This window comes from Xiphophorus hellerii, chromosome 16, assembly GCF_003331165.1.
Source record: "Xiphophorus hellerii strain 12219 chromosome 16, Xiphophorus_hellerii-4.1, whole genome shotgun sequence".
Lineage (NCBI taxonomy): Eukaryota > Metazoa > Chordata > Actinopteri > Cyprinodontiformes > Poeciliidae > Xiphophorus > Xiphophorus hellerii.
Genome location: NC_045687.1, coordinates 1,557,105 through 1,581,507, shown reverse-complemented (window position 1 = coordinate 1,581,507; position 24,403 = coordinate 1,557,105). Strand labels below are relative to the sequence as shown.

Sequence of the window (24,403 nt, the reverse complement as noted above, 5' to 3'; positions counted from 1 at the left end):
TAGAAAGAATAAAAGCTGATTTGGATGCAGCAAAGTCGGCTTTTCAGTAAAAGTCTTTGGATAAACTTGGTTTTACCTTCTGCTAAAGCTTTGTTATAAAAACACAAATACTTATGAGGGCCACAAATGGCCCCCGGACCGCACTTTGGAAACCGCTGCCCTACTGTATCAAATAAAGATAGGAATGATAGAAAGTTGGCCACTCTGAGGTAAAAAAATAAACCGCCATGCCCCCAACGCCGCCCACACACACGCTCAGCGCTGATGGGCTCACAAAGGTAATTAGAACCAAAGGCAATTTATCCATATGTAATTATAGCCAATTAAACCGCCAGCAGCCTTCCTTTATAAATGAGCGCCGCTCATAAAAGGTGTTAGGAAAAAAAATCTTTGATGAACGATCCCACGCGGTCTTCCGACTCGTCCATAAATAATAGACGTGGCTAATGATGATGGCGTCTGCGGCTGATTGAATATCAAGGAGAGAGAAGAAGATTACCTTTGTTGAAGAACATGGAGGCCATTTGACCCATCTCGACCCGCTCCACGATGTCGAAGTGATCGTGACCCGACCTCTCTGTGGAAACAAACGTTAGAAACACAGATCAGCAACTTTCTGTGTAATTCTGCTCTACAGGATGTTGCAATGTTTTTCTGTAAATAATGAATTTTTCCAGCACCTTTTCCCAAAAGTTGCAATTTTAAGCTTTATTTTTGCCATAACATGGTCTTATAAAAATGGTCACTAAGAAACACAAGTAAATAAAATTTACATAATCATAAAGTTTCTAGAAGTCATAAAAATATAAGAAAATGGTACAATAAAATCATAATAAGTCATAATATTTAGAGAATAAAATTATATTATGAGAACAAAGTTGTACAAAAATAAAGTCATAATATTATGAGAATAAAGTCAGAATAAATTAATATAATCCTAGCATTACAGTGCCTTATTCTCATGGTATTCTGACTTTATTCTCAAAATATTATGACTTTATTGTTGCTTAATTTCAACTTTATTCTCGTAATTATTTACAACACTCTGTTGTCGTTCAGCTCAGCTGCACTAACATGTTGGAACTCAGCTTGGTTGCTAGGTAACGGGTTGCGTTCCAGTTAGGTTGCTAGGTAACGCCCTAGCGCACCTGGAATGGGCCTCAACAGTCGGGACAGTTGAAACGGCTCATTTACCAAACACTGAAAAACTTTTAACTTCTTGCCAAAAATGCCTGAGGGTTTTTTTTTAAGCACTGCTGTTTTTAGAAGCACAAAAATGTGATCCGCTTTAAAATACATCCACAATGTGACAGTTAAAGACGCAAGAATCATTTCTCACATCCTCTGTCATTATTGTGGCGTCCAGCAAATAGGAATAATTTTGTTGATTCTAACTGACCTGAAACGGGAGACGTTTCGTCTGATTTAAATTCATACAGAGAGAAGAAAAAAGAAAAAATGTAGATCTAAACTCCTGGTGTGAAAAAAGTTTGGATTGTATCTTAAATATTACTTATTTATAAAAGTGAAATTAAACATAACTGGAAGTTTGTTTTTATCAATCTGTTAAATAATTTATCTCCCATTAAAGCAGTGGTCTCCAAACGTTTTGCCATTACGCCAAAAAGTTCATATCGTGAATTCGCTCCATTCTTGAATCATCCAGAGGGCCGTAAGTGGCCCCCGGACCACACTTTGGACATCCCTGCATTAAAGCGATACTCACGGGCAGACAGGATGGGCTTCGTTTCCGGTTCCGACCGACCTTGACCCGAATCGTCATCCGAATAGTCGGACGTGGAGTCGCTGTCGTCTGTCTGTGGAGAATAAAACCAGTTTTATTCCGCTTTCCTGTTTTCCCAATTTAACACCAACAACAGTCAGATTACAAGCAATTAACTCGCCGTTTATTACACACAGGCGCAAACATCTGGAAATTACAGGCAGCAGCTGGGAAGTGCTGCGGAGGCGCTCTCAAAACCACAGAGTCTCTGCAGATTAATGCCAATTAACCGTCAATGACGAAAATTTGTGAGCATCATGAGCCGAATTAAAGCAGAGCAGATGAAGACTGACGGCGGATAACAGGAAACGGCAGGCAGACGAACGATCGCCTCCAATCAGTCAAACTCCAGTTTTCAGGAGGGAAAAGTCCATCAGTCACCGACTGAGAAACCAGTGATTAAAATCATCAATACGCATCGAATTTATTGGTCAATGTTTTATTTATTATTGTTCAAAAGCAAATCTAAACAGGTTGGGCTTTTAAGTCTTGATTTAAAGGAACTCTGTTTCAGCTGCTTTTCAGTTTTCTGGAAGTTTGTTCCAGATTTGTGAAAAAGAAACAAAAAATCTGATATTGAAATTAATGGTGCAACTTGATTAAAATCTTTTAAGTTAGTCACATGGTCTATAATGGAAATCCTAACAGAATAAGCAAGATTTTCAGTTAAAATATGGAAAAATAATCTTTTTCAAGTTTTCAAACAAAAGCATTCATTCTTTTCCCATTTGTTCCAAGAAATCTGAAAAATCTAATGTTTGCATTGTTTTCTTTTGGTACCAACAGATGATTATATTATATCATACGATTTTTACATTTTTACCAACTCTTAAGCATTCTTAGACAATCACATGTTATGTTTGGTAAAATATGAAACTTATTACAATATGATGGGACTTGATTACATATTTTAATCAAGTAAATTGCAGAGTCTAGTTGAAAAGAGCAAAATTTTCAATTCAAAAATCCTTTTTGCTGCCAAATTATTGAATAAATGAACATATGAGCTCAACAACGAAGATATTTATTATTTTTAATCTTTGTTATTTTTCACTATAATGCTGCACTCTTTAATAAGGGAAACAACCAAGTCGTCAGTCATTTTTCCTCTGTTCATTGGTTTCCCTGAGGTCATCTTGCTCGACTCCCTTCAGGTTTCAGCTCAGGAGTTACGACCCTGCAGACGGAAAGCCGGGGTCGCAGCGAGCCTCGAACGCTCGGCCTTTGATTCATAGCTGCTCCTCAGCATTTTCCTCCCACATAATGGAAAACAACAGAGGAGTAAAACTGGGAATGTTTGCCGCTCAACGCCCTTTATTTCTCTCTGCTTGAGTGAAGCCTATCATTACTGGGCACTTTATTCTTTTACAGTCGAGGAATTGCTTTTACCCTTTATTAGGCTGGAATATTGGTTAGAGAGCATAGGAGTTGTGATTTAAATGGACAGTTAGAAATGTCTTAAAGGAGACAAAACTGTTGTAAAAGTTGCAAAGACAATACGTTTGTTTTCTTGAACTGGAGCAGCTTAAATCTCTACTGGTGAATTCACACCAGTTCTGTTTGGTTTAATTAAACTCTATTTGGTTTGTCCAGAAAGTCAGTTTCAGTGGAGAGATGTGGACAATCGAACTCTGGTCCACCTAAAAACCTCAGCATACGTTCGGTTGAAGAGAGCTCGAATATACATGTGAACGCCAATTACTGGTCCATAAATTGCTCCAGATATAACTGCGATAAACTATAAAATTATTGTTTTGAGCCAATTTTCATCTAATTAATTGATAAAGGCATTAAATGCAAGTTGTTCCCTCTAAGATCAATAGATACATTTTAAAAGCCTAAAATGAAACAAAAATGTCCAAAAGCAGAAAAAAAAATGGATCATAAAGTCTTCATAAACAAAATCTCCCTTCAAAAAATATAAATCAAGCTCATCTTACTGGAGACTGCTCCAAAAGCAGGAAGTAAAGTACAACCCAGGGCATTCTGGGTAAATACAACCTAAACCTGCTAGGCTAATGCTAGCAGAAGAACTCCTCCAACCACAAAACTTTTGTTTACATTTTGTGAAGAAAAAAGTTGTTCTCAGTTCTTCAGAGCTTTCCATGTCATTTCCTTCACTGGTTCTTGGTGCAGCGCCCCCACAGGCCAGGAGGGCAACAGGTTTTCAAACAGTTTGGTTTATTTGACTCATTGAACCACAACAGCTGACAATTTAACAAATTATCCATTTTTGATCCCCAATTAAACCAAGTCTCCAAACATAACCCTAAAAAAAGCTCCAGAGTTGCAATTTGGTCCAGATTCAGATCAAAATCCAGACTTTTAGAATCAACAACTGTTTTGAATACGTTTCTTTTCTGATTCATCACATCTCTGAGTTTATCATCATACCTCCTCCTGCTCTCTTCTCTTCCAACGCAGCTGAGCATTGGCCGCCGCCATCGCCTCGATCACAAAAGTGGTTGTCATATAGCTGAAGAATCAAAGGAAAGATGCAACAGATTAATAAAAAAATAAAAAAAACAGCATTTCAGACAGACTCCAGGGAATGACTCAAGACTTTTGCACAGAATTTTAGAGCTTTAAATGATATACTACAAAGACTTCCCCGAAATTATCTAAATAACCTTAAATTAAGAACGGTATTAAAATGACTAATTGTTTCACAGACCACATTTCTGCATAAACATCATAGAACTGCTGTTTCTTTAAGCTAAATCAATGTTTTCATGTCATTTTTCTGACTGAATCACTTTTATTTTCAAGCCCGTTTATTCTGAAGACGCCTTCTTGGTTCACTAGAGAAAAGAAGCATGAATGACTCTGCATCTGCTGCATCATTAAAGCCAGAATAATCTGCTCTGCAGGGAACAGAAAAGCAATAATGTTTGGAGAAAACACAGTAGAGGTGGAAATGAGAGTTTAACTCCCAGCAGACTCACCTCATGAATGCTAAAAAGACGATGAGCGACAAGCTGACCACCCAACCAGATGCAGCGAAGGCTTTCGGCATGGTCAGGGCTCCTGTTCCCACAATCAGGTTGAACATGTACACCAGCCCCACCTACAGGCCAAACAAGGCAAGACAGCCATTAATCCACAGAGACTGAACTGCAGCTTCAATTTAACAACTCTTTAAAATTAAATTCAACATTTAATTTTAAGACCTTTATTCTGGGGTGAAAATATTTGTTTAAAAAAACAATTATTATAGTTAATTCCCTCATGTTACAAGGTCAGATATTTAAACATTATATTGCAAAAACAAAATCTTACCAGGTATTTTTGTCTAGATACTAGTGCAAATATCTTAGTACACTTGAAATGAGCAAAAACTCACAAGTAACTTTTCAGAAAGAAATAAGAGCTTGTTTAAGCCAATAAATCCTTAATGTTGATGAAAAAGTTCTAGTTCTGCAGATTATTTTACTGGAAATGTGGGAAAAATGTTTTGTTAAAAGTGAAATAATCTGCCAGTGGAACAAATATTCAATCAATACGAATATTAAGCAATTACTGACTTAAAACAAGATCATAGTTCTTTCTGAAAAGTTACTTAGAAGTTAGTTTTATTTCATGTGTACCAAGACTAGAAACTAAACCAAATATTTGGTAAAGTTTTGTGTTTTTGCAGGTTTTCAGTGCCATGAAGTCTAACAAGGTTTTCACATTTCTTTCAGCTTTGACATTTGGTAAATATGAATTATTGAAATAAAAGCCAGTTTCTAAATATATTTTCTGCAATTTGTATTTTCTTAAAGGAAAAAAAGATTAAAATCAGAAACCACATCTGGTATTAAAAATTTTAAATAAATATACTTCTACTTGAAACCGTTTGTGATTAGTGGTTCTGTTACAAAAAATAATCAAAACTCTAAAATTAAAGGGTGGATTTTTTAGTGAGAGATGAAGCTGCTGCAATAAATATGAACTTATTACTAAGAGTGTATTTCGCTTCATTATGACTGAAGACATCTCCACTTAGAGCTTCTTAAGGAAAGTGGATGATTCGATAACAGATTGCTTAATAATTCAATGGTTTCGCTTCCTAGAGGAACCATCTGAGTGAGCCTCTGAAGTCACGCTGATGTAAGCAAAACCAGAGACCAACAGAGTGAGCTGTCAAACATGAGTGCAGACCACACAGAGAAGCACGGGGCATGCTGATAAAATGAAGAGGATGTGTTTGTCATGTGCATTTTGGTAACTTATTCACAGCTTTTTAATGAGGAGGCATCTCCAGAAGAAAAAGATTAGCACGTGATTCAACAGAGCATTTACAAGTTGATAAAATCCTGACAGACTTTCAAATCAGGAAATCTGCTGATATGATTAATCTTTACATTTAGACAATCAGATATTTCTTTGCATAAATGTCCTGAGTGGTACTCACAAATGGAGAGTAGGGCTCGCCGGTTTCTGTGATTCCGCCTGCCATGTCTGCTTCCTGCAATCTCACCTGAAGAGACGGAAATGTTGCATTAAAACATCCAGGGCAAAAATCAATCAATTATTGAAATAATAATCAACTAATTTAGTAATCAATTAATTGTTAACTGGAGCATACAGACTCCAGTTAATATCATTTTGTAAAAGAACAAAATAGTCAGAGTAGATATTAGGTCAAAACTGTGCAAAAAAATATATTTTCAATTTAAGATGAAAATCCTTTTTGTCTGTAAATGTGTTTTACTCAAAACTCAAGTGACAGTTTTACCTTCACCTGGTTCAAATTAAGTAAAACAAAAAAACTACAAAGCACATTTTGCTATCCAATTATTAATCAAAAACAGTCTTTTTTTAGCTGAATATGCTCATTCAATACAAATAATCAAGCATAGACTAAAGAATTGCAACGATTTTGTATTTTAGGCAATAAAAAGTTTGTTTTCTTATTTAAAAAGGAACTGAGCTATTTGCTAATTTCATTTCTAATAATCTGTAATAAAGTCTAAAGTGGTTGAATAAAAAAAATCTGCAAAATGTGCCAAACTTATCAATTGTCAAAATAATTACTTAAATCATTTGTCAAACATTTTCTGCTCTGCCAGCAGGTCATCAAACTTTAATCTATTCAAGTTGAGATTTGTGTTTAGATGATGATAAAGTCTGAATTTATTGTTGATTTCCTTCAATTATACAAACCCTCCCTTTAGTCAGATTATGGTAAAACTCTACCGGTTTGACCAGTCTTTTCGGTAAAGTATGCAGAGTTAATTTCGGTTTCCTGCACTGACTAAGAATAGTGATGAAATTTTCCAACAAGTTTAAGCTTAAAATATTCTGTTTTCAAACCAGTTTGGATGCCATTGTTGTCCTGCTGCAGAACCAGAGTTTAAAGTTAGTTGTAATTAGTAGAAACAAAAATATATACGATATCCAGAAATGGATCAGCTGCTATTAGTTTATTTCACTGCAATGGCAAATAAAATATTTTCAGTTTTTTTTTGTTTTTTTTTTCCTTTTCTGTTTATGTAGTTAACATGGCCGGATTTCCAAGGATGTGGTCAGTTTTGGTGTCGTCTTCACAAATGAAAATGTATTTTACTAATTCAAATTAATTTATTAATAGGTAGTCCTTTATTTCATTAAGTATCCATAGGAGGTTTAATAAATCTCCGGGGTAATATCTCCATTTTGTTACCAAAAAATATAACAATACCCGATACGGTCCTATGAGTTTTATATATGGTACAATGTTTGCAAAACACGCATTGATAAAAAAAATAAAATAAAAAGATCAGCTGTCCCTGTGGCCCAGCGTGAAACTCTTAGAATCTTAATTTGAATGTTTTACTTTCGTTTCACAATCAAACTACTATGTAAAATTGATAGAAATATAAATTATTTTTATTTTCATGTGTTTGCAGTCATTTCTATGGACTTTCCTCTCCGAAAACATGTTTGTCAGATTTTGATGCCGATAGCAGCAAAGCGAAGAGCGAAATGGTTTAACCCTCACAGCTCTTATAATTACACTTTTTGCTTTATTTTCAAATAAAACATGATTTGTTTCAGGTTATTCTGCAGGTGTCTTCACTGGTGTCATCACAGACAGAAAGTAAACACACTCACCTCCAAACTGCTAGCTGGTTTAGCTGCTAGGCTAGCAGGATGCTCCGAGCGGTGACTTCTGGCCGGTTGACCCAATAAACGGGCCCAACATGAGCCGCTCCGCCGTCAAACTGAGGGGGGAAACACCGAAAAGAAAAGCAGATAAAAACACATCCTGACGGACTGATAAGGCTGAGAGACTGAGCCCAGCTGAGCACCTGTCGCAGCAATCAGCTGACCCACTTCCGCATCACCGCATAACTTCCGGCGAGCATTTCCAAAATAAAAGCTACTCAATGTACTCACTAGTCACCAGCCTGTAAAATACGGTTTTTACATAAATATTTTAAATCACAGATGTCAAACTCCAGTCTTCAGGGGCCGGTGTCCTGCAGTTTTTAGATGTGCCACAGATACTAAACACTAAAATGAAATGGCTTCATTACCTCCTTCTCGTGTGGATACGTTCTCCACAGCAGTGGCTCCCAACCCTGGTCCTCAGGACCCACTGTCCTGCAAGTTTTTGATGAGTCCGGACTCCAGCACACCTGATTCGTATGATTGCATTACCTCCTTTGCATTCCTGCAATTGCTATAGAAGTCTGTTAATCACCTATTCATTTAACCCAGGTGTGCAGCAGCAGGGAAACACCTATGATTATAGAAGATAAAGATAAGGTAGAATTATTAGTTAAAGTTTTAGCTAAAGTGCATAGTAATGAAAATCTTAGTAAAGAAGAGAAAGAAGGAAGAGAATTAACGATGAGAAAATATAATGAAAGAATAAATGAGGAAATGGTTGATAATGATACTATAAACATGAAGTTTTCAATGACAGAGTTAAAAAAAGCATTAAAGAATACAAAAAATTCAACACCAGGGGAGGATCAAATAAATTATGTTATGCTTAAAAACTTAAATGAAAGGAGTAAATTAGTTTTACTAGAACTATATAATAAAATATGGGAAGAAGGAACTTTGCCAGATAAGTGGAAAGAATCAATTATTATTCCTATATGTAAACCAGGTAAGGATCCTCAGTTAACTGAAAGTTACAGGCCAATAGCGTTAACTTCTTGTGTCGGAAAAGTAATGGAGAAAATGGTGAATAATAGGTTAATTTACTTCTTAGAATCGAGAGAAAAAATAAAATATCAATATGGCTTCAGGAAAGGAAGAAGTACGACAGATCCTATGGTACAGCTTGAACATGAAATCAGAAAAGCACAGGTGAATAAAGAGGTTTTAATGGCAGTGTTCTTGGATATTGAGAAGGCATATGACATGTTATGGAAGGAAGGTTTACTGATTAAAATTAGACAAATAGGGCTAAGCGGAAAAATTTATAATTGGATTAAAGACTTTTTAACTGATAGAAATATAAGAGTGAAAATAGGAAATGAAGTAAGTTCAAAATGTTTAACTGAAAATGGCACTCCTCAAGGTAGTATTATAAGTCCAATGTTATTTATAATAATGATTAATGATATTTTTAGTAAAATCGAAGGTAAGTTTGGAATGACTTTATTTGCGGATGATGGTCTTATTTGGAAACGGGGAAGAAATATAAAATTTATAAATGATAAAATGCAAGAAGTGTTAGGTAAGGTAGAAGATTGGGCGCTAGAATGGGGATTTCGAATTTCAAGTTCAAAATCTAAATTTGTTAACTTTACTAATAGGAAGGTAGGCACTAAGATAAAATTAAAAATGTATGATAAAGAAGTAGAAAGGGTAGATAAATTCAAATATTTAGGTTTATGGTTTGATAAAAAGCTTACATGGAAAATACATATTAGTAAAATAATAGAGAGAAGTAAAAAAATATTAAATATCATGAGATGTTTAAGAGGTAAAGAATGGGGAGCAGGTAGGAAAACTTTGAAGATATTATATATTGGACTTATTAGATCGGTAATAGATTATGGATGTGTGGTATATAATTCTGCCTCCAGTACCTTATTAAAAGAAATAGATAAAATACAGTATCAAGCGTTAAGAATTTGCTGTGGGGCAATGAAGACAACACCAGTGTCAGCACTACAGGTAGAAATGGGGGAAATGCCATTGGAGTTAAGAAGGAAACAATTAGGAGTAGGGTTTTGGGCAAACGTAAAAGGGCATAAAAAAAGTTATCCTATAAATAATATATTACAACCATGCCAAGAAAATGTTAAGAATGTAAATGTAAATAGTTTTGGATGGATAATAACTAAAGAAATAGAGGAAATAGGATTAGATCAATGTTTAATTAGCCCGGTGGTGGATTTTTCATGTAATCCGCCATGGATACAAAAAGAAATGAAAGTTGATTTAACATTGTTGGAAGAAGGAAGACAGACAGTAGAAGGAGAGGTGGAAAGATACATAAGAAGGGAATATGGAGAATACTTACAAATATATACAGATGCATCAAAAATGGTAAATGATAGAGTAGGGATAGCATTTATAATTCCAGATTTAAACATCATGGAAAATAAAAGATTAACGGATAGTTTGAATGTATATACAGGAGAGTTACTGGCTATTTCAATGGCGTTAAAATGGAGTGAAGAATTAAGTGACAAGAAAGTGTTAATTTGTTCTGATTCAAGTAGTGCATTAATAAGTATTATGGAACAAGAGTCGGAAGCAAGACAAGACATATTGATAGATATAAATAAATCAATACATAAAATGGGGATACATAGATCTACTGTTAAATTTATTTGGATTCCGGCGCATATTGGAATAGTTGGAAATGAATTAGCAGATACATTTGCAAAGAGTGCGAGTAAGAGAAATGAAATTGAATTGAAAGTTAAGTATAGTAAAAGTGAGATAAAGAGTATAAGTAAAATATATTACAAGAAGAAGTGGCAGGAACAATGGGAGGGTGAAAAGAAAGCAAGGTTTTATTATAGTATTCAAAAAAAAGTGGGGGAGTGTAGAAAGGAAAATAGGAATAAACAAGAGGAAGATATTATATCTAGGTTAAGATTTGGACATGTAGGGCTAAATAGTACTTTGAAAATAATAAATAAACATAGTACGGGGTTATGTAATTTTTGTGGAAAGTTGGAAACAGTTGTACATATTTTTATGGAATGTAATAAATATAATCTAGAAAGAGAGGAATTAGTAGAAGAGTTAAATAGGAATAAAGTTAAATTAAATATTAGAGATCTGCTACAAAAATCTTCTGGAGATGTGGTTTTTAATTCCGTATTTAGGTTTCTTAGAAAAACAGGTCTAATAGGGAGATTATAGGGTTTAGGCATCTGGTTCATACTCCAGTCCAGAAGGTGGCGGTAATGCACCTGAAAGTTGTTTGCCAACCGCCATAAAACAAAAAAGAAGAAGAAGAAGAAGAAGGGAAACACCTGAAGCATGCAGGGCAGTGGGCCCTGAGGACCAGGGTTGGGGTCCACTGCTCCAGAGCCTTGCTACTGACCTAATTATTCTATTCAGGTGGTGCAGCAGAGGCACATCTAAAAGCTGCAGGACACCGGCCCTAGAGGACTGGAGTTTGACACCTGTTTTAAATTATTACTATTAGTTTTAATTTATTACTTATTTTTTTAAAGGACAATTTATACATTTTGACAAGTTTGTACTTTACAGAAATTTTAAAGAACCACCATTAATTTCTGGTTTATTTTTTAAAATAAAGAAAATATAAAACAAAAATAGATCCAAAAAACGTTAGAGGTGTTTTAATTATCGTTCTGTTGCAGAAATTCAATTAATATTCAACTATTCCATGTAAAAACTGAACAAACTGCTAAAACTGCAAACATTATTAGATGTTAATTTAAAAACATTTGTTGTTTTTATTTTTTAACAACTTTCCATGGCTGCAAACCTTTAGTATACTGGGATTTCACAAATTAAAACTCAATAAGAATAATCTGTCCTTCTCCAGTTTCTGGGATCATTTAAGTCAGGGGTGTCCAAAGTGAGGAGCGTGGGCCATTTGTGGTCGTTGTAGTGGTTTTCTGCAGCCTCCAACTGACGTTTAATAATGATACTTATTTGGCTTGCAGCAGGGCTCTGAGCTGAAATGATGCATTTAGTTTTCTGCAAATATTGAGGTTCATTGATATGCAACTCTGCATAGTAAAGTTCAGCTTCTATTTTCAGAGAAAGGAAGCCATCGCCATCCTTCTTCAGTCTTCATCTGATAGTTATGTCCTAAACTTCAACATGCTACATGGTAGCTGCATTTTTTGTCATTTCTTCTAGCAACGCATGGTCTTTTTTTTGGAGGGAATTGCTGCTGGGAAGATTGACAGCTGTCCTAATATTTTTTATTTGTAAATAATCTTTCTTTCTAATTTGATTAGCAGCACCTGATTTTTAAAGCTTGAACTATCAATACAGTCTTGAAAGGTTTTGTCCCGGGCCTTTATACGTTATTGGAGTGTAATGTTTTCAGTGAAAACTGCACATATTAGTTTTCAGTCAGAACTAAACTAAATGTAAGGATTGTTAAAATTAAAAAGCCGCAGGTGTTTTGTTCCTGCTGACCAGCTGCAGCTGAACAAACATTTGGCTGATCAAACATCCAGAACACAACCAAAAGAGATTATGCTCCACCATTAAATCCATGCATTCATTTTATATTTGCACTTTTTATTGAGGTGTGTTCATAAATAGCTGGACAGTTTGTAAAGAATCTCTCAGACTGAGGCGAAAGCAAACAGTCATGGCAGCTCTGACTCTGACTCTTCTTGCTTTAGCCGGTGAGTTTCAGCAGCGTAAACTTTTATATTTAATCATGTTTTAAAGCTTGCTAACTGGGAAAATGTTTCTGGTTTCAGGTGTTTCCTGCAGCCAGGCTTCAGATTGCTCCTATTCTGCTCTGCTGAATCACCTCAAGCTGGATGAGACAAATAGCGGTCTTCAGATTGAACGTCCTGTGAAAAACTGGAACACAACCACAGAGGTTCAGCTGGAAATTACTCTGGGCGGCATTTTAGACGTGGTGAGTCTTCATCATCTGTCTGCCTTATGCTGTTATTTTAAAACATTTTGCTTACTTTTAGCTTGGAGATTTATTAGGATGGGAATAAAATACAATTACGTTTGTAAAGTTCTGCTTACTGAGGCTAATTTAATTTGAAAACTGATGTTAAATATAATTCTGCCATGCAGTACAGTAGCTGTATTGCAGCCGTGTTTTTGCCATGATAATCAAAGTTGTTAAGCTGAAGGACTCGGGGACACAAAAATAAATTAACTTAAAACAAGGGAAAAAGTGTTGTTATAAGTTAAATAATCTGCCAATGGTACCAGTTTACTTTTTCATCAATATGAGGTAATTATTTACTTAAACAAGCCTCTATTTCTTTCAGGTTTGTCTTATTTCAAGTTTGCTAAGATATTTACATTAGAAATTAGATTTTTTTTAAAGATTTTGTGTATTTACAGTGTAACATCCTTTTTCTACAAAACAAATTAAAAACCAGATTCCTTTGTCGCTTCATTTTATTTTATTTTTTCTTTTGGAGTACTTTTGACTCAACAATTTTGACCCATGTGACAAAATGTTTGGACAACCCTGATTTTTATCTAACCTCAAAGGTGAAAAACACACTTTATGCTGTTATTACTTATCGTACCAAAACGAAAGCCACCATGAAAAAGCTGTGAAAATAATGCAGCAGCTAAAACAAAATCAGTTTTTGTGTTGAATTTTCTTCATACTGTCTTCAGAATGAGAAGCTTCAAACTGTGACAATTCACATTTATGTCGAAATGGTAAGAAAATAAATTATTATATTGAGTTTTGTTGTCATATTTTGATTAAACTGTTCAGGTTTTTTCCTTTATTTTTATTCTGTTATTTTCCAGCATTGGACTAATGAATATCTGACCTGGAATTCCTCTGAGTTTTGTGGAATAAACCTGCTCACCATTCCAGTTTCGATGATCTGGGTTCCAGATATAATCATACAGGAGGAGTAAGTTACCAACAAATAAATCAATAAAACATCCGCGGCTCACTGATCTGGTTTGATTTTATTTTCTTCACTTTTAGTGCCTCTGGTAGTACAAATTCTCAAGAAGATCCTCTAGTCAGCGTGTTTCCGAACGGGACGGTCGGTATAGTCAACCGGCTTCAGCTGACCTACATCTGCAAGTTCAACCTCTTCAGATTCCCGTTTGACACCCAAACCTGCAACATCACATTTTCATCCCTGAATTATGACGGTAAATACAGATTTATGTCCTGATTTTAACCCCACATGCATGTCACCATATACATCAACATGGGTTTATAAATGTGGTGCAGATGTACAAAAACCATCCATACAGACATTTATGAAGAGAATATTCTTCTGTTGAAAAAAATTATAAAGCTTAAGCCTTTAGAGGTTTATTTCTAAAGATAGAAATATGTTTATCCCTCAACAAAAACATACCTGGAGTTTTGCTTTGAATCTTTCAAACATGTTTGAAAAATCTTTGAATCTCCCATAAAGAGAGAAATGTAGAGACAAATTTAGAAAAAAAGACATTTAGAAGGAAATTCAGAAAGACAGACGCTATATGAACCAATTAATTAATTAATCTTTTTCTGTTTCTTTTATGATTTGACAGAGTCTCTGTTGAAGCTGGTAAAATCCACCGACGACTCCATCCTGATGAAGCTGTCGGGTCTCAACATGCTGACTGAGGGGGAGTGGAAGCTGGTGAACATAAAAAGCATCAGTTACACGTCTCTCGCTCAGAGAAGTGAACTTGTTTACCAGGTAAGATGATTATTTCTGATCAAATCCCAACAGGAGTTGTGTTGTTTTTTAAAATAAAGCTATTTGTTTTCTTCAGATCTCCCTGGAGAGGAAGCCGTTTCTTTACGTCGTCAACTTGATTTTGCCCTTGTTGTTTTTGCTGGTTCTGGATTTGGCCTCGTTCTTCGTCAGTCAGAGCAGCGGCGAGAAGCTTGGCTTCCAGGTGACGATACTGCTGTCCGTCTTCGTCCTTCTGCTGATTCTTAAAGACATTTTACCGTCCACTGAAGAGTCTCTGCCGCTGATGGGTAGGAAGCCACAGATTCGTTGTAATTTCTGCATCCATCACCAAACAGAAACCAACATTTCTCCCTATTTTTCTTCCAGCCATCTACTGTGTTTCAGTTTTCACCCTGGTGTGGATCAACGTGTTGGAGACGATGCTGATCAGCCCGTTAAAGGATATCGCCTGTTGTGTTGGTGAGGAACGCCAACATGCTGAGGTCGTCAAAGTGAAAGAACAGGAAGCTGATAACCGAAACGGTTCGATTCCAGCCGCCAGTTTCTGCTAACTGAGTGGAGTCGCCACCCAAAACCTTTTTCAAATCTAACACAACTGGTGTCAAATGATTGTGCAGCAAAACTTTTTGTTTGTGCTGCTATCATCTTAAAGATATTAATAAATGTTTCCAGAGGTTATAAAAGGTCAACCAGCCAGCCCACAATCCCACATTACACCGGTGTTGTTAGACGTGAATAAGGTGTTGGGCATCTTCACTCAGGTGCTTCTGCTCTTAAAACAGTAAAACATTTTCATTATTTCACTTCTAACTGGTCCGTTTCTGTACATGTTTACTCACAGAGTCTGCAGGAGTTTCAGGAACAGATAAACCAGAGGAGACTAACTCTCCGCTGGATTTACCTGGTGATGGACGGCAGCTGAAATTCATCATGGACAGAACGAAACCCGGCCAAAAAACCCCAGAAACAAAGAAAAAGTCCAACAGGCTTAGATGGGTTAAAATTTTTGACTCTGTGTTCTTCGTCCTCTACTTTGCCACTGTTGTGTTTTCACAGGTTTTTTTATTTAGTCTTTGGAAATTTTATGTTTAGAACCAATTTCTGAAACTTCTCCCAGTGCTTTCAGAAAGTGCACTGTTTTGGTCAAACGTCCCAGGAAGGTCAGTGAACGCGGCACCGTAGATGCTTCTGTGGTTCTTCTGCGTTTTGTTTCTCCAACGAAAAATTTGTGTTTGATAGTAAATTTCTATCAGCTAAGACAATAAAACATTTCTGCTTTTTGCATGTATGTTGTTTTTGTAAATAAACCTGAATCACCTTGCAGGGTTCCACTGTATGGTCAATAAATACACACTTTAGTGCAATTCAAGTCTTACTGCATTGGACCACTCACACATAATGTTCTTTACCAATGATAATGAAGCTTAGGAATACAGAAAATAACAATTAAATTCATAAATCAAATCCCCAGACCCTTCATTGCTTTATAGACCATCAGAAATATTTTAAAATCCTTCCTTTCACAAAATATTTATTTTTCTCTCGATAACAACAGAGAGACCTAATGGACACCCTTCTGTCAAAATTTAATCGGAGTTTGATGGATGAGTGATTAATGACCCTAATTAATTGATATTAATTTCCGGTCACATGATGCCCCTCCCCCCATCCGGTCACATGACACCCCTCCCCCCATCCGGTCACATGATGCCCCTCCCCCCATCCGGTCACATGATGCCCCTCCCCCCATCCGGTCACATGATGCCCCCCCCCCCCCCCCCCCCATCCGGTCATATGACCCCCCGGATGTCTCATGACCTCAGCGTGCTTAGCACGTGTTACACTATATTCCCGCTAATTTCAATTCATCCAATAGAAACAGAGACAGGCTCCGAGTTTTATGAGTAATACAATTAAAGTATAAAAAACAATAAGTGTTAAATAATCAAGAATAATATACAATATAATATACTTAAATAGAATGTTGTAATTAACTCCGGTTTTGCTCACCAAGCCGTTCGTGTTTGTGCGTGTGTCCAGGCAGAATACTGTACAGAGATGTCCCTCAGGATGTCTCAATGCCATACAGTGTTTAAGGGGAACTCCTTCTGACCTCTATGAGTTTGAATTAGCCAATAGAAGCAGAGACAAGGGGTTCGGTGTTAGAAAATCATTAGTAACATACAATATAGTATATTGAAATAGAATGTTGTAATTACCTCCGTTTTTTTAAACAGAAGGTCTTTCTGATATACTGCCTGAAGCGGTACACGCCACAGCCATCAGGAAGATACTCATGACCTCCGGTCATCATGCGTGACACGTGTGGTTCTGTATATTTCCGATCATCCCAATAGGGTCTCTATCGGGGGTTGATTGATATGATGTAAACGCCAGCACAGGATTCATTCTCGTGACTTTTTGGAGGGTGGGGGTAGGAGGCCCCATGACAGTGCTGCTCACCAAGCCATTCGTGTGTGTGTGTGGGTGTGTGTGTGTGTATATAAAGACATATAGAAACAAAAGTCCCTAAAGAAAACCTACAGTTTAACTATTTTACTGCATTATTTATGGTAGCACAATTAGCCAGTGTTGACTATGAGTTTGTGATTTCCTTCATCACTTCAATTTTAAACTTTAATAGATTTTTTTTTCTGTAACACTTGCTAGTGTGAAACATTTCAGTAAATGTTCCTCATTTGTACACGTACTTCTGAAGAATATGTGACAGACAGTAAACAGGCCTACGTGAGGCTGCTCAAATTTAACTTATATCTTTCCGCAGTTAAAGAATTTGTCCAGACTTTTCCAGAATTTGTCCTGGCATCATTGTGAATGATTTTGTTCAGTTTTTTTCTTGCTGATGAATCAACACTGATCTTCCCACTGCTTCATGTTTTCTCCAAAATAGTAAATCCTGGTTTAAATACATTTGAAACTCAGATTTTTTTTACTGTAACACTTGCTAGTGTGAAACATGTTAGTAAAAGTTCCTCATTTGTACTCGTACTCCTGAACAATATCTGACAGGGACTAAACAGGCCATGGTGAGGTTCCCTTGGATTTATATTGATTTACTCAATGTGTAAATATTTATCATATAGTATTTTTTTCTTTTGGTGTTTGTTGCACAAATTCAAATATATGCTGGCTATCAGCCAAAAATTCAATCAGTGAATTTGTGTTTTTTCTTAAATACTCCCTCTCATGGAGACTTACTTACATCTTCTGACAGCTAGCCCCACTTATAATAACATTGACTAAGTTTGCTATTGGTACACTTTACCTAAAAATAAAAATAAAACATACTCACTACACAACCATGCTCCAAGAGTTGCTCACAAAATGGTGAATTGTTTTGTTACCTTAAAAATGATCTGCAGCTTTTGTTCCTTGGTCCTAATGATGATGTTCACTAATGTTCTCTAACAGACAGTTCAACACCTCTTGTGATCGATAAGCTTATAAATGATCAATATGAAGCATCAGTATGCGCTAAAGAAGATCATATCAGTCAGATTAAGTAAAATATCATAATACTCAAAGCAATCAAAATTATATTTCTCTGAAAGGTCTTTTTTTTCAGGGAGTTTAGACTGTATGAAAGGAATCATTGAAATATACTATGAAATATTTAATCTGCTGCATCCCCATAATAAAACTTCAATTGTGAATTGAATGATTACATTGCATCTAGATACAAAAGAATCAACCGTTAATTAGTAATCATACTGACTAACAAGATCTGATCAAACAAGAAACTTGACTACCTCAAGGGATTTCTCACATTGGAGAATAAACCGTCTGACTTTCTTTAGCCACTAAATTTAACCTTACCAAAGTTTTGCCTTGGAGCAAACAGGTACTGAGTTTGAAGCGGATCAGACGCCTTCAGCCATCTGCTAAAGCTAGACTTCGGCCTTCCTCACTGTAAAATAAAACATTAGACTTAAAAAAAAGTTCAAGCGAACATCACTTAATTATCGTCGACTTGTTGTTTGTACTCATCTTAAACAAGTGGCAGGAACATTTGGATATATAAAAAAAAAGCTTTATAAGTTAATCTATTTAAGTTGAGTCCATGCAACAAGTAAAATAAAATAAAAAGTGAACTATTTGAAAGTAATGAGGATTTTGGGTGATAAAAGTTGAACATTTTAACATGCCCAGACACTACGCCATTTCTGCTCAAGCAAACCAAAAGGTTTTAAACAGAACAACCATGTCAAATAATGAGACCATGAATCTTTAATCTATGTAGCAAATATATTGCTGCTGCTGCTGTAAGCAGAAAATAAAAGAAGTTTTACGGAGAATAATATTTTGGATGAGTTTAAGAATATTGTTTGCCAAAATTACACGGTGTAACTACACTTGTCTTTTATATGTAGCAGTAATTGAATCTTTTGAGGCATTTGGTTTGCATAAATTAAAGTAAATACGGTCTATTTTCCTGCTCCACAAACTTAGCTAGCAATGTGCCAGTTAGCTTCCCAGTCTGAACTTCTGGGCAATGTCTTGATTCAGTCAAATTTTCTATCTTGTATCTCCTGAACTCTGATATTTTGCTTGCTGGTCTTCATCGTGCTCTGAATGCAGTATCGGGTTTCTCTTACTTTAACCCGCCCAACTTGCACCTGATTGGCATGTTAGCCTTTTGATTCCCTCCCAGCGAGGCGGTGCTTCACAAAGCAAACTGTTTGTCAAACTGTTGATCTGCCTCATGGCTGTTTTAGAAGATATGGTGACTGAGTTTTAGACAGTACTAGCCAGCTCATGCAGCTTGTTTTTACTAGATGGCAGTCCTAAAAGTACATATCTTTAAAATATGAATAAATACGTACAATTCCATAATTATTCGATCCAACGGTTATAGAAGTTTTGTAATAATGCAATTCAGGTATTTTACATTTTCTGGACTAAAGGAGGATTTCAGTTCAACACCTGTGGTTTCTTAATGTAAGTGTTTCTGCTACTGGACAAGAAACAGGGTTAAAAGAGGATTTAGAAAGCAAAATACAAAGATGATAGTTGTTTTTACCGAGAGCAAGGCTGTGACTAGTTATCAGGACAGAACGAGACCTGTAAAACTGTTGGGCATCTGTTCCAACAATTTATTAATCTTTAGGAAATATTTTTTGGACACAGCCATCCGCAGGAGCAAGATGAAGCAAGAACATCACAACATCAGATGTATTTTTTCATCCTTATATCTGTGATTTAAAACTATTTTTAATTTTGTGTCATCTTAAAGATGGAAAGAGTCGATTATTTTTCACCCATGGAAAAGTGTAATGTGTTTATTATGAGTAGGATTAACCAAGCTGAAGGAAAACGAAGAAAAAGGATAAATAAATATTAATTGATACAGAACCGAATCAGCAAATATGAACTTATGAAACTATTGAAACCTTCAAGAATTTTATGTTGTGTAAGATATTTAAGAAACTAATACTGAATCTGCGCTCATGAATTTCTTTATTTGGTTGTTATCTCTAAAATATGTTTACCTTTTGTTTTGTTGAACACCAGACATCTCATCTCTTTCCCACAGTTTTTTTTCCACTTAGTTCCACTACTGCTGTGGATTTTATAGTCAATGTTTAAAGCTTGCACAGAGTCTGAAGCGATGGAGGAGATTTACGTCAATATGGAACCTGTTGGAAAAACTGCATCTAATCACACAGGTAAGAACAAAGTTACAGAGAAATTTAGCATGTAATGAATTCAATTTTGCTAAGGTTGAGGTTTTTGTTAAGGTTCGAACAGCTCCAAAGAGAGGCTCTGCCTCCGTGCGGCTGTATGTTTGGGAATCCTGAATGTTTTACTTTTGGCTGAACTCATCGCCCTCAGTGTTCACAGTGAGTCTTGTTCTAGTTATCTTAAAGATGTAAAAAGACTAGATTTTATGTTTCTGTTATATTAAAAAGTCATTGTTCCCCTTTTGAAATCAAACTGATCAAATAGCAAAGGTTTAAAAAGAATAAAGCTTAGTGACTCAAAGTTTTGCAGAGAGGTGAAACATTACACATGAGTTTGATTCATTTTCAGCAATGGTTGCATTTGCAGCCATTTAGGTTAGCGTGTCTTTAATATCTTCTCTTTTTCAAACTATTTACCCAACGATTTATTGTTCAGTGTTACCTCAGTTTAAATTCTACAGGCATAACCAAAATCATGAAACTATTTTATAAGTCTTAAGTGAAAACACGGTATTGCCACTTCTTTTTGCAAACATGTTTGTTAATTTTTTTCTGCAGCTCATCACATGACAGCAGATTTTTCTGACATCAGCAACATTCTGACCGAGCAGAACAGCAGCAGCGAGTTTCCCTCCATGATCGCTAACTTCACTGAAACGGCTCCACGAGCTGAAGACACTTTAAGGTTGGTCAAAACTTAAAAAAAATTTGGATCTCGTTAAAAATTGAATTCTACTCTGAATTCTAGAGTATAACTAATAACTTTCCTTTTTGGTCTAAATGAATATAATGTAAATGAACAACTTTTATTTTAATTTATTAAGTCCTCTATCATTTGCGTGTGCTGAAAAACAACAATGTAAAACAAACTAAACTTTGATTTTTTTCTCCTTAAAGGGAAATTGTGTCCTACAGAACGAACAAACATCAATTGTTCCTGTTCATCCAGGGGCTGCGGAAGAAGAGAAGAGCAGATCCACTAGTGATGGATGATTAGGAACTGTGTTCACTGTGATATTATTCACCAACAATAATGTAGCTTATTAGTACGTTGTTACATAAAATCCTAAAGATAAAATGTACACTTCCAACTGTTGTGACCTGCATCTAATAACACAACAATTTTATCGCTTGTACTCTGTGTTTTTCTTTCTTGTTAAAACTCTGACATGATAAACAAATGTTTTTTTTTTTTTTGTTTTTTTTTTTTTGTTTGTTGTTTTTTTTTTGTATTTTTGCGGAGAATCGGTTGATGCGCTCTGATTGTGTATTAATGTGACTTTTACTACGAAACTTTATGGAGTTCCAGTTGTGTCCGGTAATAGCGGATTAAGTTCTATCTTGGTAAAATTATATTTCCAATTATTTACTATCATTTGTAATAAAGTGATGCCAACACCACGGATTCAACAGTGAGGAGTTTGTTCTAGTCATCTTAAAGATGGAAAGAGTCAATGTTGTGCTGATTCTGAGTAACTGAATGACTTTTTATTCATTTCAGAGTTCAATCAGCGAGGTTATTCATTTTGTGATGGTCCTAGTCTAAAAAAGAAAGAAACAAAGAAAGAAAGCAGCAAATGTACATGTTGGTTCCCCTGAAAATACGGATAAAATCAGTCATTGTAGGGTTAAAGTAATTTGAAGAGGGAGAAGCGTATAAACAAGTCAAGTCAATGACGAGTCAATGACATGATGCTTTCTGCATTTTTAACTCGGTTAACTTAACTTTTTGTTTTTTTTACTGACTTTAATACATTTAAATTGCTACGTTGTTTGATAAGTAGAATGGAAATGACTTTTTTTTGTAAATGGTCTTGTAAATTAGCGTTTTAAAAATCAACTGAATTGAATTAAGAAATTTGACCATCGGATTGGACTGAAGAGAAATGATGAGCAATGTTTTATGGGTGGATGAAAGCAAAGATTGGTATTTTTGTAACATCAAAAGTTCATTTTTGAGGCAAACAGAAAATCCAGCTTATTATAGTTTACTAGGACTAACAACCCCTGGACAAATTCGGAAAAAAATTCTGCAAAGTGGGTGGTGCTTTAAGGAACAGTGAGACACAGCCCAGTGTGGGGCCACATGGTGAGGGCATAAGCAAGGCTGTAGTAAACGCCGTTACCAACTTGGTACTTTGTGGTTATAGTTTTCTCTAAATTGCGCTTGAAGAAAGTATGAACATGGGCAAAACTGAGAAACTCTATCAATCAACCAACTGGACATTGAAGTATGTCACCGGAGATTTGTTCTCCTGTCCACGCGATGAATCCTTGGCCCACTGCATCAGTGAAGACTGTCGCATGGGAGCAGGCATAGCGGTGATGTTCAAGAAGAAGTTTGGTCGAGTCTCAGAGTTAAAGGAGCAGAGTGAGTCAGACTAGTTACTAAAATCTTTGTTTTGGAAAAAATGTTTTATGTTTTTGCAGTTCATTCAAATGTATGATTTCAACAGCAAGTGCTAAATCATATGCTGTTTTGTATTTTTTTTTTTTTTTTTTTTTATGTCCTAATAGAGAAGCGTCCGGGGCAGTGTGCTGTCCTGACACATGATCAACGTTTCATCTACTATCTGGCAAATATACCACAATCAATTATACTGCATTGGACCAAAACCTGTTTCATTATTCAATCTGGTAACTGTATCTTTCCTATTATGTGTCTCAGATCACAAAGAAAAAAGCCAGCCAGAAACCCACGTATGTCAACCTAAGACAGAGTCTGGAAGACATGAAATCTCACTGCTTAGAAAATGGTGTCAATAGGATATCAATACCCCGGTTTGTAGGAACTACTGTGAATAAATGACTATAATAAATACCCTTAAATCTTATTCTTTATTGGGAATAATTAATCAATTCTCCTCCCTCAGAATTGGCTGTGGCCTGGACCAGCTGCAGTGGTCAAAGGTGTCAAAGATCCTGGAACAGATCTTTAAAGAGACAAATATCTCCATCACAGTGTACAGCCTGCCCTGTGTTGGGTCAAAGCTTCAAATGCATGCCATGTAGTACATTTTCATTTGAGTTTTGTTTTTAACTTTATAATCTCTTAAAATTTTGGATGAAATCAACACTCCTTAAACAGTTTTAAGGAAACAATAAATAAGGAAACAATAAAAACCTCCCCATAAGATGTTTAGATACAAGACTTTTAACATCCCACTGATGTAAAAATGATGTTTCCTGCCATTAAAGATACGAAACTTATTCCAAACACTGATGTTGCACTCTGTGAATATCATACTACATGATCTTACTACTAAATCATGCTACACAAAATGATCCAACAAAGCCCCTGAGGCAGGTGAAATACAATAGGTATGCCTAAAATTTGTTTTTTTGTTTTTCTAAATCTATATAGTTGTTGAAAACGTAGCTTTTCCTGTGAATCTGTAAATCTAAATTGTGAAAGAGTTTGCTTCTCTAGCTTTATTTTCCTGACCCAAATTCAGGAGCAAGATTGTTGTCACAAGTTTTTTTTGCCATGAGTTTTTAGTGATTCTGATGCTTGACTTTTTTAGTATTTGTAACCTGTGAATTATGTTGTACAGAATATTAGGACTTATATCTTTGTAAATAAAATTTAAGATCATGGTTTTTGACAACCTTTACCTGCTAAAACACCAGGCAACGGTATGTAGGAAAATGCAATTTGAAATTTTTATAAGTTTCTTAGTTTTGCCTCAAAAATGAACTTTTGATGTTACAAAAATACCAATCTTTGCTTTCATCCACCCATAAAACATTGCTCATCATTTCTCTTCAGTCCAATCCGATGGTCAAATTTCTTAATTCAATTCAGTTGATTTTTAAAACGCTAATTTACAAGACCATTTACAAAAAAAAGTCATTTCCATTCTACTTATCAAACAACGTAGCAATTTAAATGTATTAAAGTCAGTAAAAAAAACAAAAAGTTAAGTTAACCGAGTTAAAAATGCAGAAAGCATCATGTCATTGACTCGTCATTGACTTGACTTGTTTATACGCTTCTCCCTCTTCAAATTACTTTAACCCTACAATGACTGATTTTATCCGTATTTTCAGGGGAACCAACATGTACATTTGCTGCTTTCTTTCTTTGTTTCTTTCTTTTTTAGACTAGGACCATCACAAAATGA

At 35.6% G+C, this 24,403-nt stretch overlaps 2 protein-coding genes and 1 long non-coding RNA gene across 3 annotated transcripts in view; 2 read left to right on the top strand and 1 right to left on the bottom strand.

Annotated features, from left to right (window-relative positions):
• Positions 1–8,102, bottom strand: part of tmem104 (transmembrane protein 104) — a 43,317-nt gene extending 35,215 nt beyond the window's left edge. The window contains exons 1-6 of the mRNA XM_032588484.1: positions 7,862–8,102; positions 6,180–6,245; positions 4,729–4,850; positions 4,178–4,259; positions 1,727–1,817; positions 500–577 (exon numbers count right to left, since the gene is read on the bottom strand). Coding sequence (XP_032444375.1) covers positions 500–577; positions 1,727–1,817; positions 4,178–4,259; positions 4,729–4,850; positions 6,180–6,224 — 418 coding nt within the window. The 5' untranslated portion in view covers positions 6,225–6,245; positions 7,862–8,102. The remainder of the gene's footprint in view (positions 1–499; positions 578–1,726; positions 1,818–4,177; positions 4,260–4,728; positions 4,851–6,179; positions 6,246–7,861) is intronic.
• Positions 8,103–12,383: 4,281 nt separating this feature from the next.
• Positions 12,384–16,110, top strand: LOC116735916 (5-hydroxytryptamine receptor 3A-like). Its single transcript, XM_032588082.1, has 9 exons — positions 12,384–12,564; positions 12,643–12,806; positions 13,538–13,582; positions 13,676–13,785; positions 13,863–14,035; positions 14,426–14,577; positions 14,654–14,864; positions 14,944–15,099; positions 15,419–16,110. Exons 1-9 carry the CDS (start codon positions 12,528–12,530, stop codon positions 15,667–15,669), a joined length of 1,299 nt encoding a protein of 432 aa, XP_032443973.1. The 5' UTR covers positions 12,384–12,527; the 3' UTR covers positions 15,670–16,110.
• A 6,781-nt stretch (positions 16,111–22,891) lies between these two features.
• On the top strand, positions 22,892–23,491 carry LOC116736036 (uncharacterized). The gene is made up of 2 exons (XR_004342480.1): positions 22,892–23,060; positions 23,153–23,491. It is a non-coding gene; the product is annotated as an uncharacterized LOC116736036 (long non-coding RNA).
• Positions 23,492–24,403: the final 912 nt, after the last annotated feature.

Bases quoted from the DNA above. Each gene is read 5' to 3' on its own strand.
- LOC116735916 (XM_032588082.1), top strand. From the start codon at position 12,528: ATGGCAGCTCTGACTCTGACTCTTCTTGCTTTAGCCG. The intron at 12,565-12,642 runs GTGAGTTTCAGC...TTCTGGTTTCAG, and splicing joins GACTCTTCTTGCTTTAGCCG to GTGTTTCCTGCAGCCAGGCT. The intron at 14,865-14,943 runs GTAGGAAGCCAC...TTTTTCTTCCAG, and splicing joins AGAGTCTCTGCCGCTGATGG to CCATCTACTGTGTTTCAGTT.